The 16444-nt window shown below is 35.9% G+C and overlaps 1 protein-coding gene across 1 annotated transcript in view; it reads left to right on the top strand.

The window, feature by feature from the left end:
* Nucleotides 1–3807: 3807 nt before the first annotated feature.
* The window catches only part of LOC128994997 (dual specificity protein phosphatase Mpk3), a 34426-nt gene continuing 21789 nt past the window's right edge, over nucleotides 3808–16444 (top strand). Inside the window, exon 1 of the mRNA XM_054419862.1 lies at nucleotides 3808–4455. Within this exon, the coding sequence (XP_054275837.1) occupies nucleotides 4044–4455 (412 nt within the window). The 5' untranslated portion in view covers nucleotides 3808–4043. The remainder of the gene's footprint in view (nucleotides 4456–16444) is intronic.

Genomic DNA, 16444 nt, shown 5'->3' with positions numbered 1-16444 from the left:
GAGTTATTGAAATGATTCATCCTTGTTACTATGTTGATTCTTGTTAAAATATTTAAATAATTTTAGATTTAGCTATGAGTGTTTATTTATGTAAATAATACATTTTTATAAGATTCACATTGTGAGCCTACTTTGTATGTGTACTTTGCACAACGATTCCGTCCATAAAATTTGTAAGATTTGTAAATAACTTTATTTAGTAAACTAATTTTTAAAATACAACTGAGTTTTATTCAACACATGTTATTCCTGTTAAATTTTACTTAGCTCTGCCTTAAGAATTTGAACTATTTTGATTGTGTTGTTCAATGTTTGTGAAATGTTATGCAGTATTACAGAAGGCCCCCTGTTAACCGAACTTGCATTCATCGATAATCAGATTATCCGCCCTTGCTCGTAAAATATTATAGTTTTTTTTAACCTAGCTTGTTTTGGGAGCAGTTCTGTTTAACCGCCGTTTTCTAAGAATCTCAGCATTTCCGGGAACAATACGCTGAAATCTACCTACAGAATGTTATAGAAGGGGAAGCTCCAGAGGGCGGGCCAGGTAGGCCCGGGCCTACGCAACGTTTTGGAAGATATATCAACATTAAAAATAAATAAAGGAATTGAATTATCTGTAATAAATGGAAAGCATGCAAACTAATTATTTTGCATTTAAATTTTAAAATTCTCCCCTTTTTGTGGGGAAGCCCTTCAAACCTCTTGACCCCACCCGCCGCGCCCCTCATTTTTGACCCTCAAAACAAAAAATTTCCCAATTTCTCTCTAAATCTTTTTAAAGAGCTCAAAAAACAAATAATTTAGTCTATCAAAGTGTTTTTGTACGGTAATTGGTAACGGAGAAAATTCAACAAATTTTAAATTAAAAATTCCCATGTTATTCTTATGAAGAATATTGAAATGTAGTTTGCTTGTTTATGGATAATTTTTATCAAACTTGGCAAATTTATTTATTTTATACTAAGCTATTAATATTTTACTAAAACACACCTTATTAGTTTCAGTTTCCTAGTGTCAGCAAACCTAGGTACTCGTTAAACGTAAATTTATTTAAATAGATTTAATTGAAAATCATTCAGAGAAATGGAAATTCGCTTAGTCGGCAGGTTTGCTGTGGCGGGGGTATTGGGTTTATTTGTGACAGTTCTATCGTTAATATTAAGACAAATTTAAGGAGATAAGTGTAGTTTATAAAATAAATCAGAATAATGATAATATAATTCCAAATGAATATAGGACTTCATTTCTTAAAGTTTTTAGGGATTGCCCGTCTTAACTGACCTTTTGAGTTATCTGACCTACCTGTCCGGTTAAGAGAGGGTCTACTGTACATAGCCCCTAAAACCATTACTTGTACTTGGTGGTAGATGTACTGATGTACGTACAACCATAGACTAACCAACACAAGTAGACTTGTCATCCCATTGTAAATTTTGAAGCACGTTTTTCGTGTCTAGTTCATGTACGGTGACACTGGGCGCTAGTGTCGACAAAATTTTGTTTCTGTTATTTTAGGGTTAGTTTCTTGATTTGTGCTTTACTGTTTGGTTATATAACTAGGAGACAAGTTACCGGTATTGTTTATGATTAAATAGTATTATTTGGTTAAACGAGGTTTTAAATGACTGTAATAACTGGAAACAAATTGTAAACAAAACACGACCTCTACATAAACCGTACAGAACTAACAATAAAATTGTCTTCAGCTGTTGCATAAGGATGAGAAATCTACTTGGGGGAGTATGTTTTATCTATGGTACAACCCCCTCTCAGAATTTATGAAGTGAAATAAAGTTAATTTAAACTTATTAACTTGTTAACCCTTAAATATCTGTATATTGGATATCATTGTTTAATTTGTCTACCAACACTAGCAACATTTATTGTTTTTGTCTGATTACCATTTTGAAGGAAACGATCCAAACCCTACCATCTAACATTAACGTTTTGTTTGCATCATGAATTGATAGCCCATCACAAATAGATAGCCCATCACAAATAACATCTCCGTCCAGAAGTAATCTCCCTTGGAATGGAAAGAGTAACATAAAATAATTTATACCTACAACTTTTATGCAAACAAAACTGTATGTAAAAATACAATTGAGGCGTTGAGAGGCCAAGGGAGATATGTGACTTTTAAAAAAATGTTGTCATGGTAACGGGTTTTGTTAAAAAAGGGTGGAATTTCAACAAATAATTCACTTATATCCCCTGGCCTCCAAACTAAACACCTAAGAGTTGGAAGCCAAGGGGTATAAGTGAATTTATTTTTATTTTTATTTTATTTTTTATGACTATGAAAAAAATACAATGACATTTTTAAAAAGTCACATATCTCCCTTGGCCTCTCGACGCCTCAATTATGAAATCTGAGCTGTTAAACAAAAGATGAATGTCAGCTGCTCACTTAAGCAGATAAGACAAGGTACTACAACATGTTTTCACTGAAGATGTCACTGTACACCAAAGTTAGCATGATAATAAAGTGATGTATCTTGAATCAAAAAGGAAATGACGCAACAATAAAAAGTCTTAAGCATTTTTCACTGTCTGGGGAAGGTTCAGAAAATTTTGTCTAGTGACAAAAAGCCATTTGATAAAGGAAAAACTCTCTTTGCTAAGTTTGCTTATATCAGAGACAAGGGAATAAGTATTAAAAATAAATACTCGTTCCCAGACCGCTTTAATAATTGGTCCCAGGGGAGTAAGAGGTTTTGTTTTAGATTTGTTGGGGGTGCAAGGAAGAGAAAAATTAACCTTTAGGAGAGGGGCACAACTCTCTCAGGGCCCCTAGCACATCACATGCAAACCGCTAGCCTGCTTGTTCCCTTGTCTGTGTATTTGGCTGCTCCTAGTTAATCTTTAATTTACTCTGTTGCAAAATCTGAAAATAAGAAGAAATGCTCTTTCAGAAGGCTTTTACATCTACTGACATGTAGTGTAATGTACCCGTCCCTCAATTCATTCTTCTGGAAAATTAAATAAAGTGTTCTTTTACGTGGCTTGAAATCCAGATCCAGCATTGCGTTTTTCCAGCTTTAATTATGGAAAAAGATTGAAGTTTTTTACAATTTACACAAACTGTTTTTACAATTAAATCTGAGGGAGGGTTTATACTGTGTACTGTGTACTGTGTACTGTGTACTGTGTACTGTGTACTGTGTACATTTTCAAGTTCTAGTGATGTTCAAAACCATAAATCTCGAATCTTAAACTATTTTTTTACCAGCCTGGTTAATCAAGAATATTAAACAAATACAGGTACAGTAGGTAATGATAATAAAATGTTTATTATGCAATAAAACCCTAATAAATACTTTAATGCTAGAAAAATATGCTTGTTTTATAATTAATTTAATGAGAGTAACCTGTGAAATTCCTCAAATATTATATTAGGGGATGGTCACAGTTACTGATTACTAAATTGAAGGGTTTACTAAAATAATAATTAATTCTAGCAGTTTATTTATGATATGTTTCGCTGTATGACTAAATTACCAACCCATGTAATGTTGAATAATTGACTCAACAATTCAACAATTGGTGGAACAATTCAAATTAGAGTTAGTTAAAATAAACCAACCAAAATGACTGGTAATGCATACAGTTTAATTATGCATATTTAGGAGTGTAGGTGTTAAAGAAATTTTGCTTTAAGGTTTTCTGAATGAAGTGACGGCCTTGAACCCCATTGGACAATATTGTACCACGTGACATGCGCATTGTTTGATATCTGCAGGATGAATGTACGAACGGGGGAGGGTCGAGGCGGCAGTGGTGGGGGAAGCGACAGCAACAGCTCCGTTCGGATTTAGAGGGCCGTGGTTGTTTGTGTCAAACGAAGCCGGGCAGCGCCCTATCCTCAGCGTTTAGATTATTTTGTTAGTTTTGAGTGACTTTGAGGCGCTTTCCGTGTATTTTACGAGTTTTCCAGTGTCCTAGGAATGAACTGTGCACGTGATATCGTGGTAAATCTAATATAGAAGAGTTATCTCCGAGTTTTTGTGTTCTTTGACGTCTTACATCAGTAGTAAACAATGCCATCAGACGAAGATGAATCTCCCGACCGTGCTATTATGATGGACATTTGCATAGGAAAGGATTGGCTTCTGCAGGAACTAAGGTCAAATCCGACTCGTCTTATAATTCTAGATTGTCGCAGCTCGAACGAATTCGGAGAATCCCATATTAGGCATGCTGTAAATTTTAGCATTCCGAGTATTATGTTGCGTAGGTTGGCAGCGGGAAAAATTGATCTTGTGTCGACTGTTAAATGCAGGGAATTAAAATCTAAAATCGCGAATGCTTACAAGGAGAGCTTGTTCGTCATTTACAGTGATATTTGTTTGACTGATCAAAAAAGTCAGGGCAGTTCTCCCAGTGAAACAACAATGCAAGTCCTAACGAAAAGGCTACAACAAGATGGCTGCCAGGTCATGTGTTTGGAAGGTAAGTTTACAAATTTATGTAGCTAAAAATTTTCAAAACGTTCACTGGATGGTTAAATTTTGTTGTGATATTATAATATGCATTTTTTCAGTTAGGGTTTTTACGAGATGAAAAAAGCTAACCTAACACACAACGCAAAGTTTCATTTTAGCTATTCTTAGGCTTAACTTATAATTTATCACAATGTCTGTGCTATTCAAACAAATTTTAAATTTTTACCTATGAGGGCTTAGGCCTATTTGGTAAAACTTTGAAATTGGGCTTGTGTACAGCTCTGCAGCGAACCTGCGATCAAATGAAATCTTAGTTGGATTTAAGGTAGGCCTAACTTACCACACCAAGTTACATTGTATCGGAAGTGTTTTCCCACAGTACTTATAAGTTTATTAGGCCTATCAAGTAAACTTATAACTTACTAAGGCCTATGTCAAATTGTAGTACGGTAAGTTAAAGTAAGGTATAAGTAAGTTATATTACAATAACTTACCTAAGCCTAAGTAACTTATGTGTCCGTATTGAATGAACGTTTTGAGCCATGCTATTTTCAAGAGGACTTTTTCACAAACTGTCAAATTCAATACCTTACCTAGATCAACAGTCCAATCGCACAAACTTAAGTTAACCAAACTTACCCACTGCATGGGGTTGTAGCCCATGCATTTTGAAAATCAATTAGCCTAAGTTAGTAATACCCTTTTGATATTCTCTCGATATTTGTTCCATTACATTAAGAGTCCAAGAAACGAATAACCTTGACACCATTGTTTTCTACACGGACATTTTAAGTTACCGTATGTCAATTTGCTCACCAAGGATAGGGTAAGTTAACTCACAAAATTCCTCTTAAATCGAGCTCTAAGTTATGTTCTGCTAATATACTTCAAGGCTAGCCTTTAGAAATTAGCCATTTACTAATAATGTGGTGTAGTGCCAGTGAGGATGGGTTAGTAATCTAATGGTGATTTTCCTGTAATCCCATTAACATTTAACGGAAAAATCTTATTTTCACAAAAAGCTGAACGGTTTTGGTTAAGTTTGGTATGGTCCTTTTAACAGAAATATCTATAACCCTCAATGCTGTAAAAATTATGGTTCAAAAGTTATTAAGTTTTAGAACTTTTGTGATCTCCTATTTAAAATGTCCCTATTTACCGAATTTCCATTTACCTGGCTGGGTTTCTACTAAAATATTCCCTTAAAATTGTCAGATATATTTTCTATTTTAATAACATTAATTTTAATGAGTACTTAGGTTTTCTGCTACAGGGCATGTATTGAGGTGTGTTTTTTATTGAAATATTGATAGTCTAATATAAAATAGTAAATAAAATGGCAAAATTTGATTAAAATGTATATGGTAGGGTACCAACGTACAATATACTTACTTAAACCCTATACCTAATAGAAGAATCTTAAAAAATAAAAAAAAATAGGCACGGTTACACACAAGAATTACAAGGCTTAAGTTAAGTTACAGCAAAATTAATTTGCAGGGAGTGGAATACAAAGAACACTTTTAGGCCTAAGGGCCGGACTACACGAGCGTATATGAAACGCCACCGATAGTACGAGCACAAATTTCTAGGACTACACGAAGCCGACAATCAGCAGCGTATTGAACGCGAGACCATTGACTACACGAGCGTATAGAACGCCGCCGACTGTGCTCGCCCAATGTGACTGACATTTGGACCGTTCCAATGGAAACGATACTGTACAGGTCGGATGTGTAGCTGGTATGCTGTTGTTGAAGGCTGAAGAAACGTCGTGCAAAGAGGCGTTGGTAGTCAAACCCAACATTATCAAGTTGTTTAGTAACAGAATGTACGCAGACAATTTTTTCAGCAAAACAAATACAAATATTGAGGCACAAAAAACAATCAGACGACTCCAATTACAACAAGTAGTCCAGAATTGGACTTGCCAAAGTGATGGGAGGGATGTATCAACGCGCAGGAGAAATGCTAGTTGCCGCTACGTGTAGTCCGGTGCGCCGACGATCTGCCCGCGTATTTTACGCATCCAGAGGCGTTAGATCTGCCGAACGCCTGAATTACGCGTCCTCACCAGGCAGACAAAACGCCCGTGTAGTCCACATCATATAAAGCTATTGGCTCTGCAAAAAAAGCAGACGGTCGGCGGCGTTTCATACGCTCGTGTAGTCCGGCCCTAAGTTTACTTAGTTTAGAATGGGTTTATACAACGCTGGCACATTAACTTAAGGTGTATTTATATTTAAAAGTGAAGTGAGTAGCCTATACATGATAAATGCTGAATGGATGAGATCAGAGCTTCGTTATCGTTATTAACAAAATAATTATGAGATGGGGACGAGACCTGTTAAACCTATTGAGTACTGAATGAGATCAGCTGAGCCAGGATCATTCATTAAGCTTAATGATTAAGGACTAGCGGGTGTGTTTCAATAAAAAAAAAATACCTACATGGAATTTTCTAAGTAGGTACTGTATTGAACCTTAGTCGTAGTTTGTAAACTTACAAACGTCACACAAACACACGGACCTTGCTTCCAAAACCATTTTTTTTTTTTTGTTTCAGGGGGGCTCAAATTATATATTTCCACCCAAAACTCAAACATTTTGACGAAAACAATAGTCTACTTTCTCCATATACTTACGGGAGGAAGTAAAAAAAAACATTAGGCCCAGACTAGTGAAAAACTATTTGAATTGTCCAACAAAACTGTGTTGTGTAGTTTACAGTATCACATTCCTAAAGCTGTATGACATGGCTGATTATTGAGAGTTCATTCTAATCCCATTTTTTATATCGTTTATACATTGCAACATTTGTCAATGTAAAAAAACGACCAAATTGGTTTTAAATCTGAAGACTTATTATTTGATTAAAAAACCAGCACTTGACATCAGGCTATGCTAACTTCTGGTCTCCATTGTTGAAACAAATACACGCTCAAGTTGCGAAAGTGTGTGGCAATAAAGTGGCTCACTTCGCGGTTGGTGTGTGTGACAATTAGTTAGTTTTCTCACAATTGCCGCATGGGAGCCCAGCACAATGAGCTCTAGGTCTCACATGTTTTATTCATCAGAGGCTCGGCTGTTCTGTTAATATCCTGTGTGGTGTGAGGCGCAGTTGTGTCAGAGAAGGGAAATAACCTAAATAAGCCTGACTAAAAATCATTTCTATTTGTTGAGGTAACACCCCATCTGTATGAAAATGTAGGTAGGGCGAGGAATTATTAATTTAAAATGTTTTGTATTCACAGATAGGGTATTTTTTACTTACACTGAATGTTTGTTGCTCAAAATACCTTGTATAGGCCTAATGACTCTACTTTTTTGGCTGTCAATCTTAACTGGGCTTAGATGTGGTAAAACATTTCTCATGTGTATAACACTTGCGTTTAGGCATAGGCCTAAACTAAAAATATGTTTTGTATCAGTAAACTATTTTTAGTGAAGTTTCCCTAAAGGGTCAGCTATTGCCATAGGTGACATGGTAAGACCTAGACATGGGACTGATTTTATTGTTTTGATGTCCCTAGTGGCCAAAAACATTAGCTACCTCCGTTTAAATTTGCATAGCCTACATAGGTGTCCCTTGTTTAGCATTGATTAGCACAATAACTCACATAACAAATCATCCTATTTCCATGAAATATTGTATCAATGTTTAAATCCATGTTTTATTTCAACGCTTTTTGTGATAGGACCCTGAAAATGGGGTGCCATGGCAGGTTTTAAGCAGTAAAATTTGGGTTTTCCCATTATTGACAACAGCCAAATATGTTTAAATGATTTCTTTCTAAGCTATTTTGTAGGGATTAAAAACAAATTAATTTAGTAACCTATTAGGTCTGTTGAAGCATTTTTGCACCGTACGCTTAATGGTTATGGCAAACATTACAAAAAATTTAATAGAAATTTAATATGAACAAAATTTCCATGTTATATTTAGGAGAACAAGGAAACTGTAGTTGACTTGTATAATGGTTATATTTTTATTAAACCTCCCCTTTTTAGCTTCCCTGTAGCGACAAACCTAAGTAGGTACTTTACTCATGTAAACGGGGATTTAATCTGATAATTAAATATTATTGGTAGCAGGGTTCTGGGTTTTAAACTAAAAGATTTTTATACTTCCACAAGTATTGTAAAACACAGCCAAAACGTAATATCCGAAAACGATCAACAAATTAACCAATAACTTTTTATTGCACTGCAGTACACCTTTCTATGTTGACTCACAGTATTTTTAGTTCCGTTAAAATTATCACACAAGCAAACAATAGGAACTAATTATAATGCAATACGTGATCGCCATTGAGTTGGTTGTATCATGTACAGTAATGGAAGCATTATAATAGACTACAATCAGATAATTATAGACTGGACGTCATAGTCATAGACTATTGTGATTGTGACAACACCAGGTATCCACATCAATAGAGTGCATTTTGGTCAAGTTTCATTCAATTTTGTTCCAGAAGAATGTATGCTGTATAAATTGTTTAACAAGAGTGAATTTTGATTAGTAGTAGAAAAAAAAAATCAATTTACAATATTGTATCTTTGTTGATTATTCTCAAACTTTTAAACATTTTGGTTTGAAACATTCTGTCAAACATGGTGCGCGCAACTAATGTTGAATACATATACTCATAAAAATATACATCAGGGAGTCTTGAATGTTAGATGAAGCACTTAAAAGCTTATTTTATACAAATCCATCTATTGCCACACTTGCCACATGGGGCACTTTGGTGCAAATGAAAATTTAGGTTAGCAAACAGTTAATATTTGGATGGAATCTAGCCACTTCCATTAGGCTAGTGAAGATGCAAAAATATATTCAAAACAAATATCACATAAGCGTGACACATTTCTAGAACCAGCTGAAGTTATTAGGTGCATTATATATTTTATCGACTATATATTTTTACATTTATTTATTTTTAATGCTGACGTTTGTAGGATCTTGTAAAGCTGATGTAAACTACAGCCATGCTTAAAATCTCAAAGACAATTTTGATTATCACCTCGAAATGGCACGGGAACTCTGCCTTTAAAACTAAAAAAAAATAAAACTTAAATTAATTGGCCATTTAAGTTCCTTTAAATATCATGGTTTATGTACTAGAAATAATCTGTTTTTAATGGTTAACACATCTTAGACCAGTTTTAAATCGGAAAGATTGAATGAAACATAGCATAAATGTGAGATGACTTGTGTTGCTTTATCAGTATTGATCAGCTGATTCAGTCATTGAGCAGATCAGCTGATCGAGTAAACTCACTTCGTTCATATGTTCAATGATGAAGGAGGGCTGTGCGTTCAAAAATTATAATATTGTGTCATGTTGTATTTTTATCATTATACATGATTGAATGACTCTTTGTCTACACTAAGACAAATTGAAATGTAATTTCATTATGAATGTATAATTATGTTGAAAGAGAATCTAGATTCTTGAATTTTGTTTTTTAGTCTAAATAAAATATAAGCAAAGCAAGAAACTAACTAATTTGGAACCTTTACTTTGAATTAGAATAGTATAAAACTCTACTGTACAGTACGAAACTTACGATTCATGAATTATTCGGCAAATATGAGGAAATATGATAATTCCTCGAACGGATGTAATGTTTGTTTTTGACACTCGCTCATTTTGCGTTAACCATGAAAAAATTATAACCTTTTACAGCGAACCATGTGGGAAACCTCAAAATCCAACGTCAGGAATCAGCTGATAATTAATTGGAATGGGCGTGTAAGCCACTGCCACTACTACATTTAGTCGTAGCCCAGAAACGTAATCGTGGAGGCAGTGGGCAGAACGTGGGATGACAAGTCTTGGTAGGCGGGCCTGACGATCACGCAGGCTGTGGCAAGGACAATCTTGTTTTAGACAGGTCGTAGTGTATTTGATCTTTCATTTCCGAAGGTAAATCAAAGGAAATTCGGATACTTTTTGTTCCAGTTTTGTCAAGAACAAGTTAAGCCTACATACTTCGTTCATTAAAACAGTGTAAACGGATTGATACAAATTGTTGGTTTGTTGTTGGAAATGAATTAAGCCAACAAATATCTATGGATAGTTTTTAATTATTATCCCCTTGTTAGTTGTTCCAAAAAGGGTGATAAGAATAAAATAATTTGTTCGTTCATTATTTTGGAGTAGCCTAACAGAATATTCAAATTGTTGTGTTGTAGGGAAGTTATAAGGTGCTTTACACTTGACAGCCTATTTGTTCTATTTGAAGATTTTAATCGTAGGCATGTGACGAGCCTGCTGCTGTTGTGGTTTTAAGTTCCAATGTAATGAGCGGTAAATATCTTTTTGACTTGCAGACAATCTAAAATGCCTTGAAACTTTTTGACAAAAAAAAAGCTGCCGTTTTCAATATACATTAAGAGTTGAAGTGGTTAATTTTATCACAGCTGAAGTGAAAACTGAATCCTGGGGTAGGAAACATGAGCTATATCTTTCCCAATCGCAAAGTTTATAAATTTAGATGGAAGAATGTTTGGAAGGCGATTCATAAAGAACGCCAATTTTCAAAATTATAGTTTTTTGATAAGATAGTGTGGTATGGCCAAAATTTACGTTCGACATAAGCTTTGAGCTCGTGTAGAACGTTAACTCCATAACTTAATCATTAATATCCTATTAATCCTAATTATGTAACGCCAGGGAAATGCTTTGACAACACAATAGATTCTTGAACTATCGTGTTTGGACCTATTCCTCATTGTTAATTTTGAACAAAATTCGGACGGTACGAAATATGTAGTTGAACTTTGTTTTGCACACTACTGTAGCTATTTATATTTTCTCACACACACGTGACCGTGATGGTCCTTCGAGCGTGTAGTCCATGTAGTCTTTGACGGTTGGCGGCGACGGAACGGAAGGCACGGAACGGAGGGCGGACGGGATGACAGGATGCCGCCAAAGCCGCTTCCTTCCGCTTCGGCCCCACACCTGGGCTGCCCAGCTACCGCGAGCTACAAGTGAAAATAATACCTTACAATTTAGTTTACTCTTTGGGGGTTTCTGCACCATTGCATTTTATTACGTTAAGTTAACGGCCTATTGGACATCACTTGGGATCGAACCAGCGACCTTCTGATTGGAAGGAGAGCTCTACTTGTTCAAACAACGGGGAACATCTTCGGGCTTTTTATCATTTATTGGAATAGAATATAAAGACGAATTTTTGAGATTTTATGCCATGGTCACATGATAAAAGTTCATACGCCACCCACACTACGTTTGGAAAAGTGTACAGTCCCTTCGCTCTCATACAACTACCAAACAGAAAGCGCTTAATCAGTCCTTGTCAAAATTTTAAAAATGCTTTTAACCGATTACTTGTCCGGTTGTGATTCGATTGGTTGGAATTGAAATCTGAAGATGTTTCTCCAAACTTAAACTGAAACTATGACTAGCTACCACGGTTATGCTTTTGTTTGACTGGGCTTTTAGCGATCGACGAGACAGTAATTTTTATAGGTTTACTTATGTTTCTGAAAACTTGGAATCATCATACAAATGGCTGGCTTTATGAAAAAAAAACGTGAAGGACTTTTTTTATTTATCTATCAAACGATACCAAGTTCAAAAAATCAAATAAGAAATAGCTGAAATATTACGATTTTTAGTTGTAAAATGGGGCAAACTTGACTAGCTTCTGCCTTATTCTACCCCATTTTACAACTGAAAATCGTAATATTTCAGCCATTTCTTATTTGATTTTTTAACTTGGTATTGTTTGATTTATATTTAAAATGCTAAAACAAAGTGTAAAACCAGCCAGTTTTGAGTAATTTAAGTTAAAAACTTTTAGGTCGCCATTTTGAAATTTTGGGTTGAATCGAGATGAAATTTTTTTACACGGATCTCTTCCTAACATACATACCAAGTTTTATAAAGATCGGTTAAAAATATTAAAAGTTAAAAGTGTTTATGTAAAAAATACAAAATGGCAAATATCTGGTTAACAAAGCGATAAAAAAAAATATATTCCTTGATTTTCTGTTTATTTTGACCCAAGGAATCACTAGGTAAAATATGCCCCCACCTTTTTTAACACCCTGTATATGGACCCAAATATACAGTATAATAAAGGCTATTGTGTACACTATGTGTTATCCTGACTTCAAAGCACCGAAGTAGCTTCTAGTGGAAGTGGAACCATTGCGTAGACCGGCGATCTGGCGGTGTTGTAGTGTTGTGTAAATGTATACGTACGTTTTGCAGACCGCTTAGCTCAAGTGCTGACAACAGTGTAAACATAACCTGCTTCCCAATGGTAACATGTTGCGTTGTGCGGGTGGTAAATTAGTTCACAGAATTTGATGAGTAAATGACCCAACGAATTCCTGCTTACTATATTTATCATAAATTCTGCATCGGCTCTTGTTTGTATCCAGTACTTAAGAAAATCTTCCAAGTTGAGAGAAATTTATATATAGAATTCTTCTTCTCTACAGAACTCTAACAAGGATCATTTTATCGCCCGATTATCAAAGACAACCAAGCCTATAAAGTTTCGAACTATTAAAAACGTTTCTCTACATCTGATTGTTTCGATCACTATAACATATCCAGACAACTCAGTTTGTATAAAAAAATTGCGAGTTAACTGGGGAAACTCCCAACCAAGTGTGAATCACACTTTACTGAACACCAAAAATTTTCTTACTGCTACATAACCCTACATTTGACCTTTTAACTTGTGTTTTCACCCTTATTTCGTATTATTTTCAATCCCATTTTGCATCTACGTGCAAAAGAAGTATACTTTTGTATACATAAACTCTAGTAAAGTATACAACTACACTATGCAAACACAAATATACTGTAATTAGTCACGTTGTAGGGAGGGACGTTTATGTGATTATTGTGATAGAATTTTGGCTCGTCTCATGACGATCATTTGTTACCAAATAATTATGTGTCACAGTTTGCAATCCGGCTGCTTGGCGGAGTGTTCCTTCGATATATCGGACGGGACAATACGACATTCCGTACGTGAGTCAGACCAGGGTACACACCACACACGTGCGGGACCTTCGGCGAACCGACGACGTCATCGTCTATCCGGGGAACAAAGGATGTGGTGCAACCGGGATCGGGAGTAGGGAATGTCGGGATGAAAACTTGGACATATTCGTCTTTCATTTATACATCAATGTCTCAGCCAGAATTGCATTAGGGTATCCAAAAAAGGTGGGACATAATTTTCGTAGTTGTTACTTCTGGGTCAAAATAAGCAAAAAAGTTTATATATCTCGTTAATGTGAACCGATTTTGATTAAATTCGGTACACACGTGTATTAAACCTACGTTGATTCGAACCAGTAGGATTGGACTATGGGAACGGGGTTTATGGGGGGTTTTATGGTAGGGTTTATGGGGTGGAACTACTTTTTCCATTTTTGACCCCAACATAACATTTTGCAATAATTTCTCTCTAGACTATTTTGAAGCGTTGTCGTATGCCTAAATAACGGTTACTGAGAATATTTAAAAAAAAACCTGAATTTACTTATCCCGTGATATTCTTATGGTAAATAAATAATATGTTTAGTTTAATGTTTATGGATATATGTTTGATAAAATTTGTTTATTTCGTACTAAGCTATCATTTATTCAATAAAAAATAAATAAAATGCACCCCCAACTACATTCCCTAGGTATTAGCAAACCTAGTAGCAAAGTAGGCCTACTCATCAAAATTGAGGTTATTTTGATAGGAAATAAATCTGACAATTTTAAGGGAATATTTTAGTGTAAATCCAGCCAGTTAAATGAAAATTCGCTTAGTGTGTAGGTTTGCTGCGACGGGGGTACTTTTCCATGTTAGGAAGACTAAAGGGGGTTTGGAATTGCTGGATCTAGCTGAATTGCGTTATCAGTTGGATTTGAACCCAAGACTTCAAGACAAAAGGCCTATCCCACCCTACGAGATAAGCCGTATCACTATATCCAAGGCGAAACAGATTTTCCCTGAGTAAAGCTCGGCCACCAAGGGACGCGATGGTGTACTTGGTTGACCGTAGACAACGTATGGGCGTGGGATGCGATTTGGGCCATTTCATTGGGTAAAGCTCGGCCACCAAGTGACGCGATGGTGTTTGGCTGACCGTAGACAACGTACGGGCGTGGGATGCGATGTGGGGCATGTCACAATGTAAAGCTCGGCCACCAAGTGACGCGATGGTGTTTGGTTGACCGTAGAAAACGTATGGGCGTGGGATGCGATGTGGGGCATGGCATCATGTAAAGCTCGGCCACCAAGGGACGCGATGGTGTTTGGTTGACCGTAGACAACGTATGGGCGTGGGATGCGATGTGAGGCATGGCATCATGTAAAGCTCGGCCACCAAGGGACGCGATGGTGTTTGGTTGACCGTAGACAACGTATGGGCGTGGGATGCGATGTGGGGCATGGCATCATGTAAAGCTCGGCCACCAAGGGACGCGATGGTGTTTGGTTGACCGTAGACAACGTATGGGCGTGGGATGCGATGTGGGGCATTTCATCAGGTAATGCGAGGCGGTTGTCTGCGACCACACCCTTCACACATACAAACACTTTGGAAATTAGACAAAGGCATTTAAAATTTAAATACCTTCCAATCTCTCGCTTAGTGATAACGTTGACATGCCACTATCACTTATTGTGTATATTCATAGCCTAGCATTTCTGATGAAGCCCTAATGTTAAAGATTGCTATTTAATAATTTAATGCCTGAAGACAATGATTAGGTACATGTTTTAAGCTGGATTATGAGGTGGAATCATAAGTTGAATTAGCTGAGTTTAGAATGGATTGAATGATACGAGATTTTGTAGCTTTCGAGATATCAACACATTCTTTAGCCAAGACAGTTTATTTATAGTCCCATGAACAAATAAAGTGGATGTCTTCCAGTTACTTTTGAAAAGCTTAAGATTTTTTTAGGATTGAGCCGGTGACCTTGTCAAATATTAGCCTATATGTAAACTGTAATAATAAAATTACACATAATGATTCCTTTTTCGATAGTTTTTTAACCATTGAATGGAATCCTCTCCCGGTTTTTAAACTCCTTTTAAACTGATGGTATAGTTTCCTTAGTTTAGAAATTCGCGTGGTAGGAAGTAAGAATACAGTATATCCTCAATGCTCCAACTGAACTTTAGGGAGATAACTTAAAGAGTGGAAGTAACTTCCTGCCTGTAGAGTTAATTATGCACAAGTGTGAGGTAAACACTAGTTACACACACTTGAATGGTGTGGTAAATAAAAACGTAAATTTTAAAAAATTTGGTTAATCAGTTAGATGCTTACAATGGGGAAGCAATTCAATCGTTCTACGATAATTCAACGAAAGAGCGTCGCGTACGAAGAGCAATAGCGGGCTAGATACAGTATTGAATATTGATATTTCGTGATACTCGTTTTATTTCATAATCTTCAAAATCCATTTAGTGAGGAATACGAGAAACATTAAATCATGTGATCAGTTGCAGGCTTCGTGCTTTTGGGTATTTTCAACATGTCAATTTAGAAAGCTTTATTTCTTCGTAATACAAAATAAATAAACTGTGGTAAAGTGGTAGAATTTAGGTTAAAATTGTCTTTCCGGAAATGTCCTGTATTACCGACTTTCCTTCAGTCCAGAAAGAAAGTTGGAGCAATGTAAACTTAAACATGATTCCAATAAAATCTGAAATAAGGTTATAGTGACAACAAAACATTATACAAATAATGATAATTTGCTACAATGCCGTGATAAAAAGCCAACATTGTTGTTCCCTTTAGATCTTTTGTCAAGGCTTTGGGCTACAAAAAATATGGCAACTTTAGTCTGGGCATCATAACACATAACATAACGGGTTGGACCATTGACTATATAACACTACGAGTAGTGTTATATAGTCAATGGTTGGACTGTTGGAATTAAACAGATGTGAGTGGTTTTCCAGAAGATTTCGTGTCCAAGTCCAAGCGC

The sequence above is a fragment of the Macrosteles quadrilineatus genome, unplaced genomic scaffold, assembly GCF_028750875.1.
Source record: "Macrosteles quadrilineatus isolate MER2022 unplaced genomic scaffold, UCM_ALF_1.0 Scaffold_5__1_contigs__length_97177068, whole genome shotgun sequence".
Classification (NCBI taxonomy): domain Eukaryota; kingdom Metazoa; phylum Arthropoda; class Insecta; order Hemiptera; family Cicadellidae; genus Macrosteles; species Macrosteles quadrilineatus.
The sequence above is the reverse complement of the archived record's forward strand: the minus strand, read 5'-3'. Positions and strand labels throughout refer to the sequence as shown.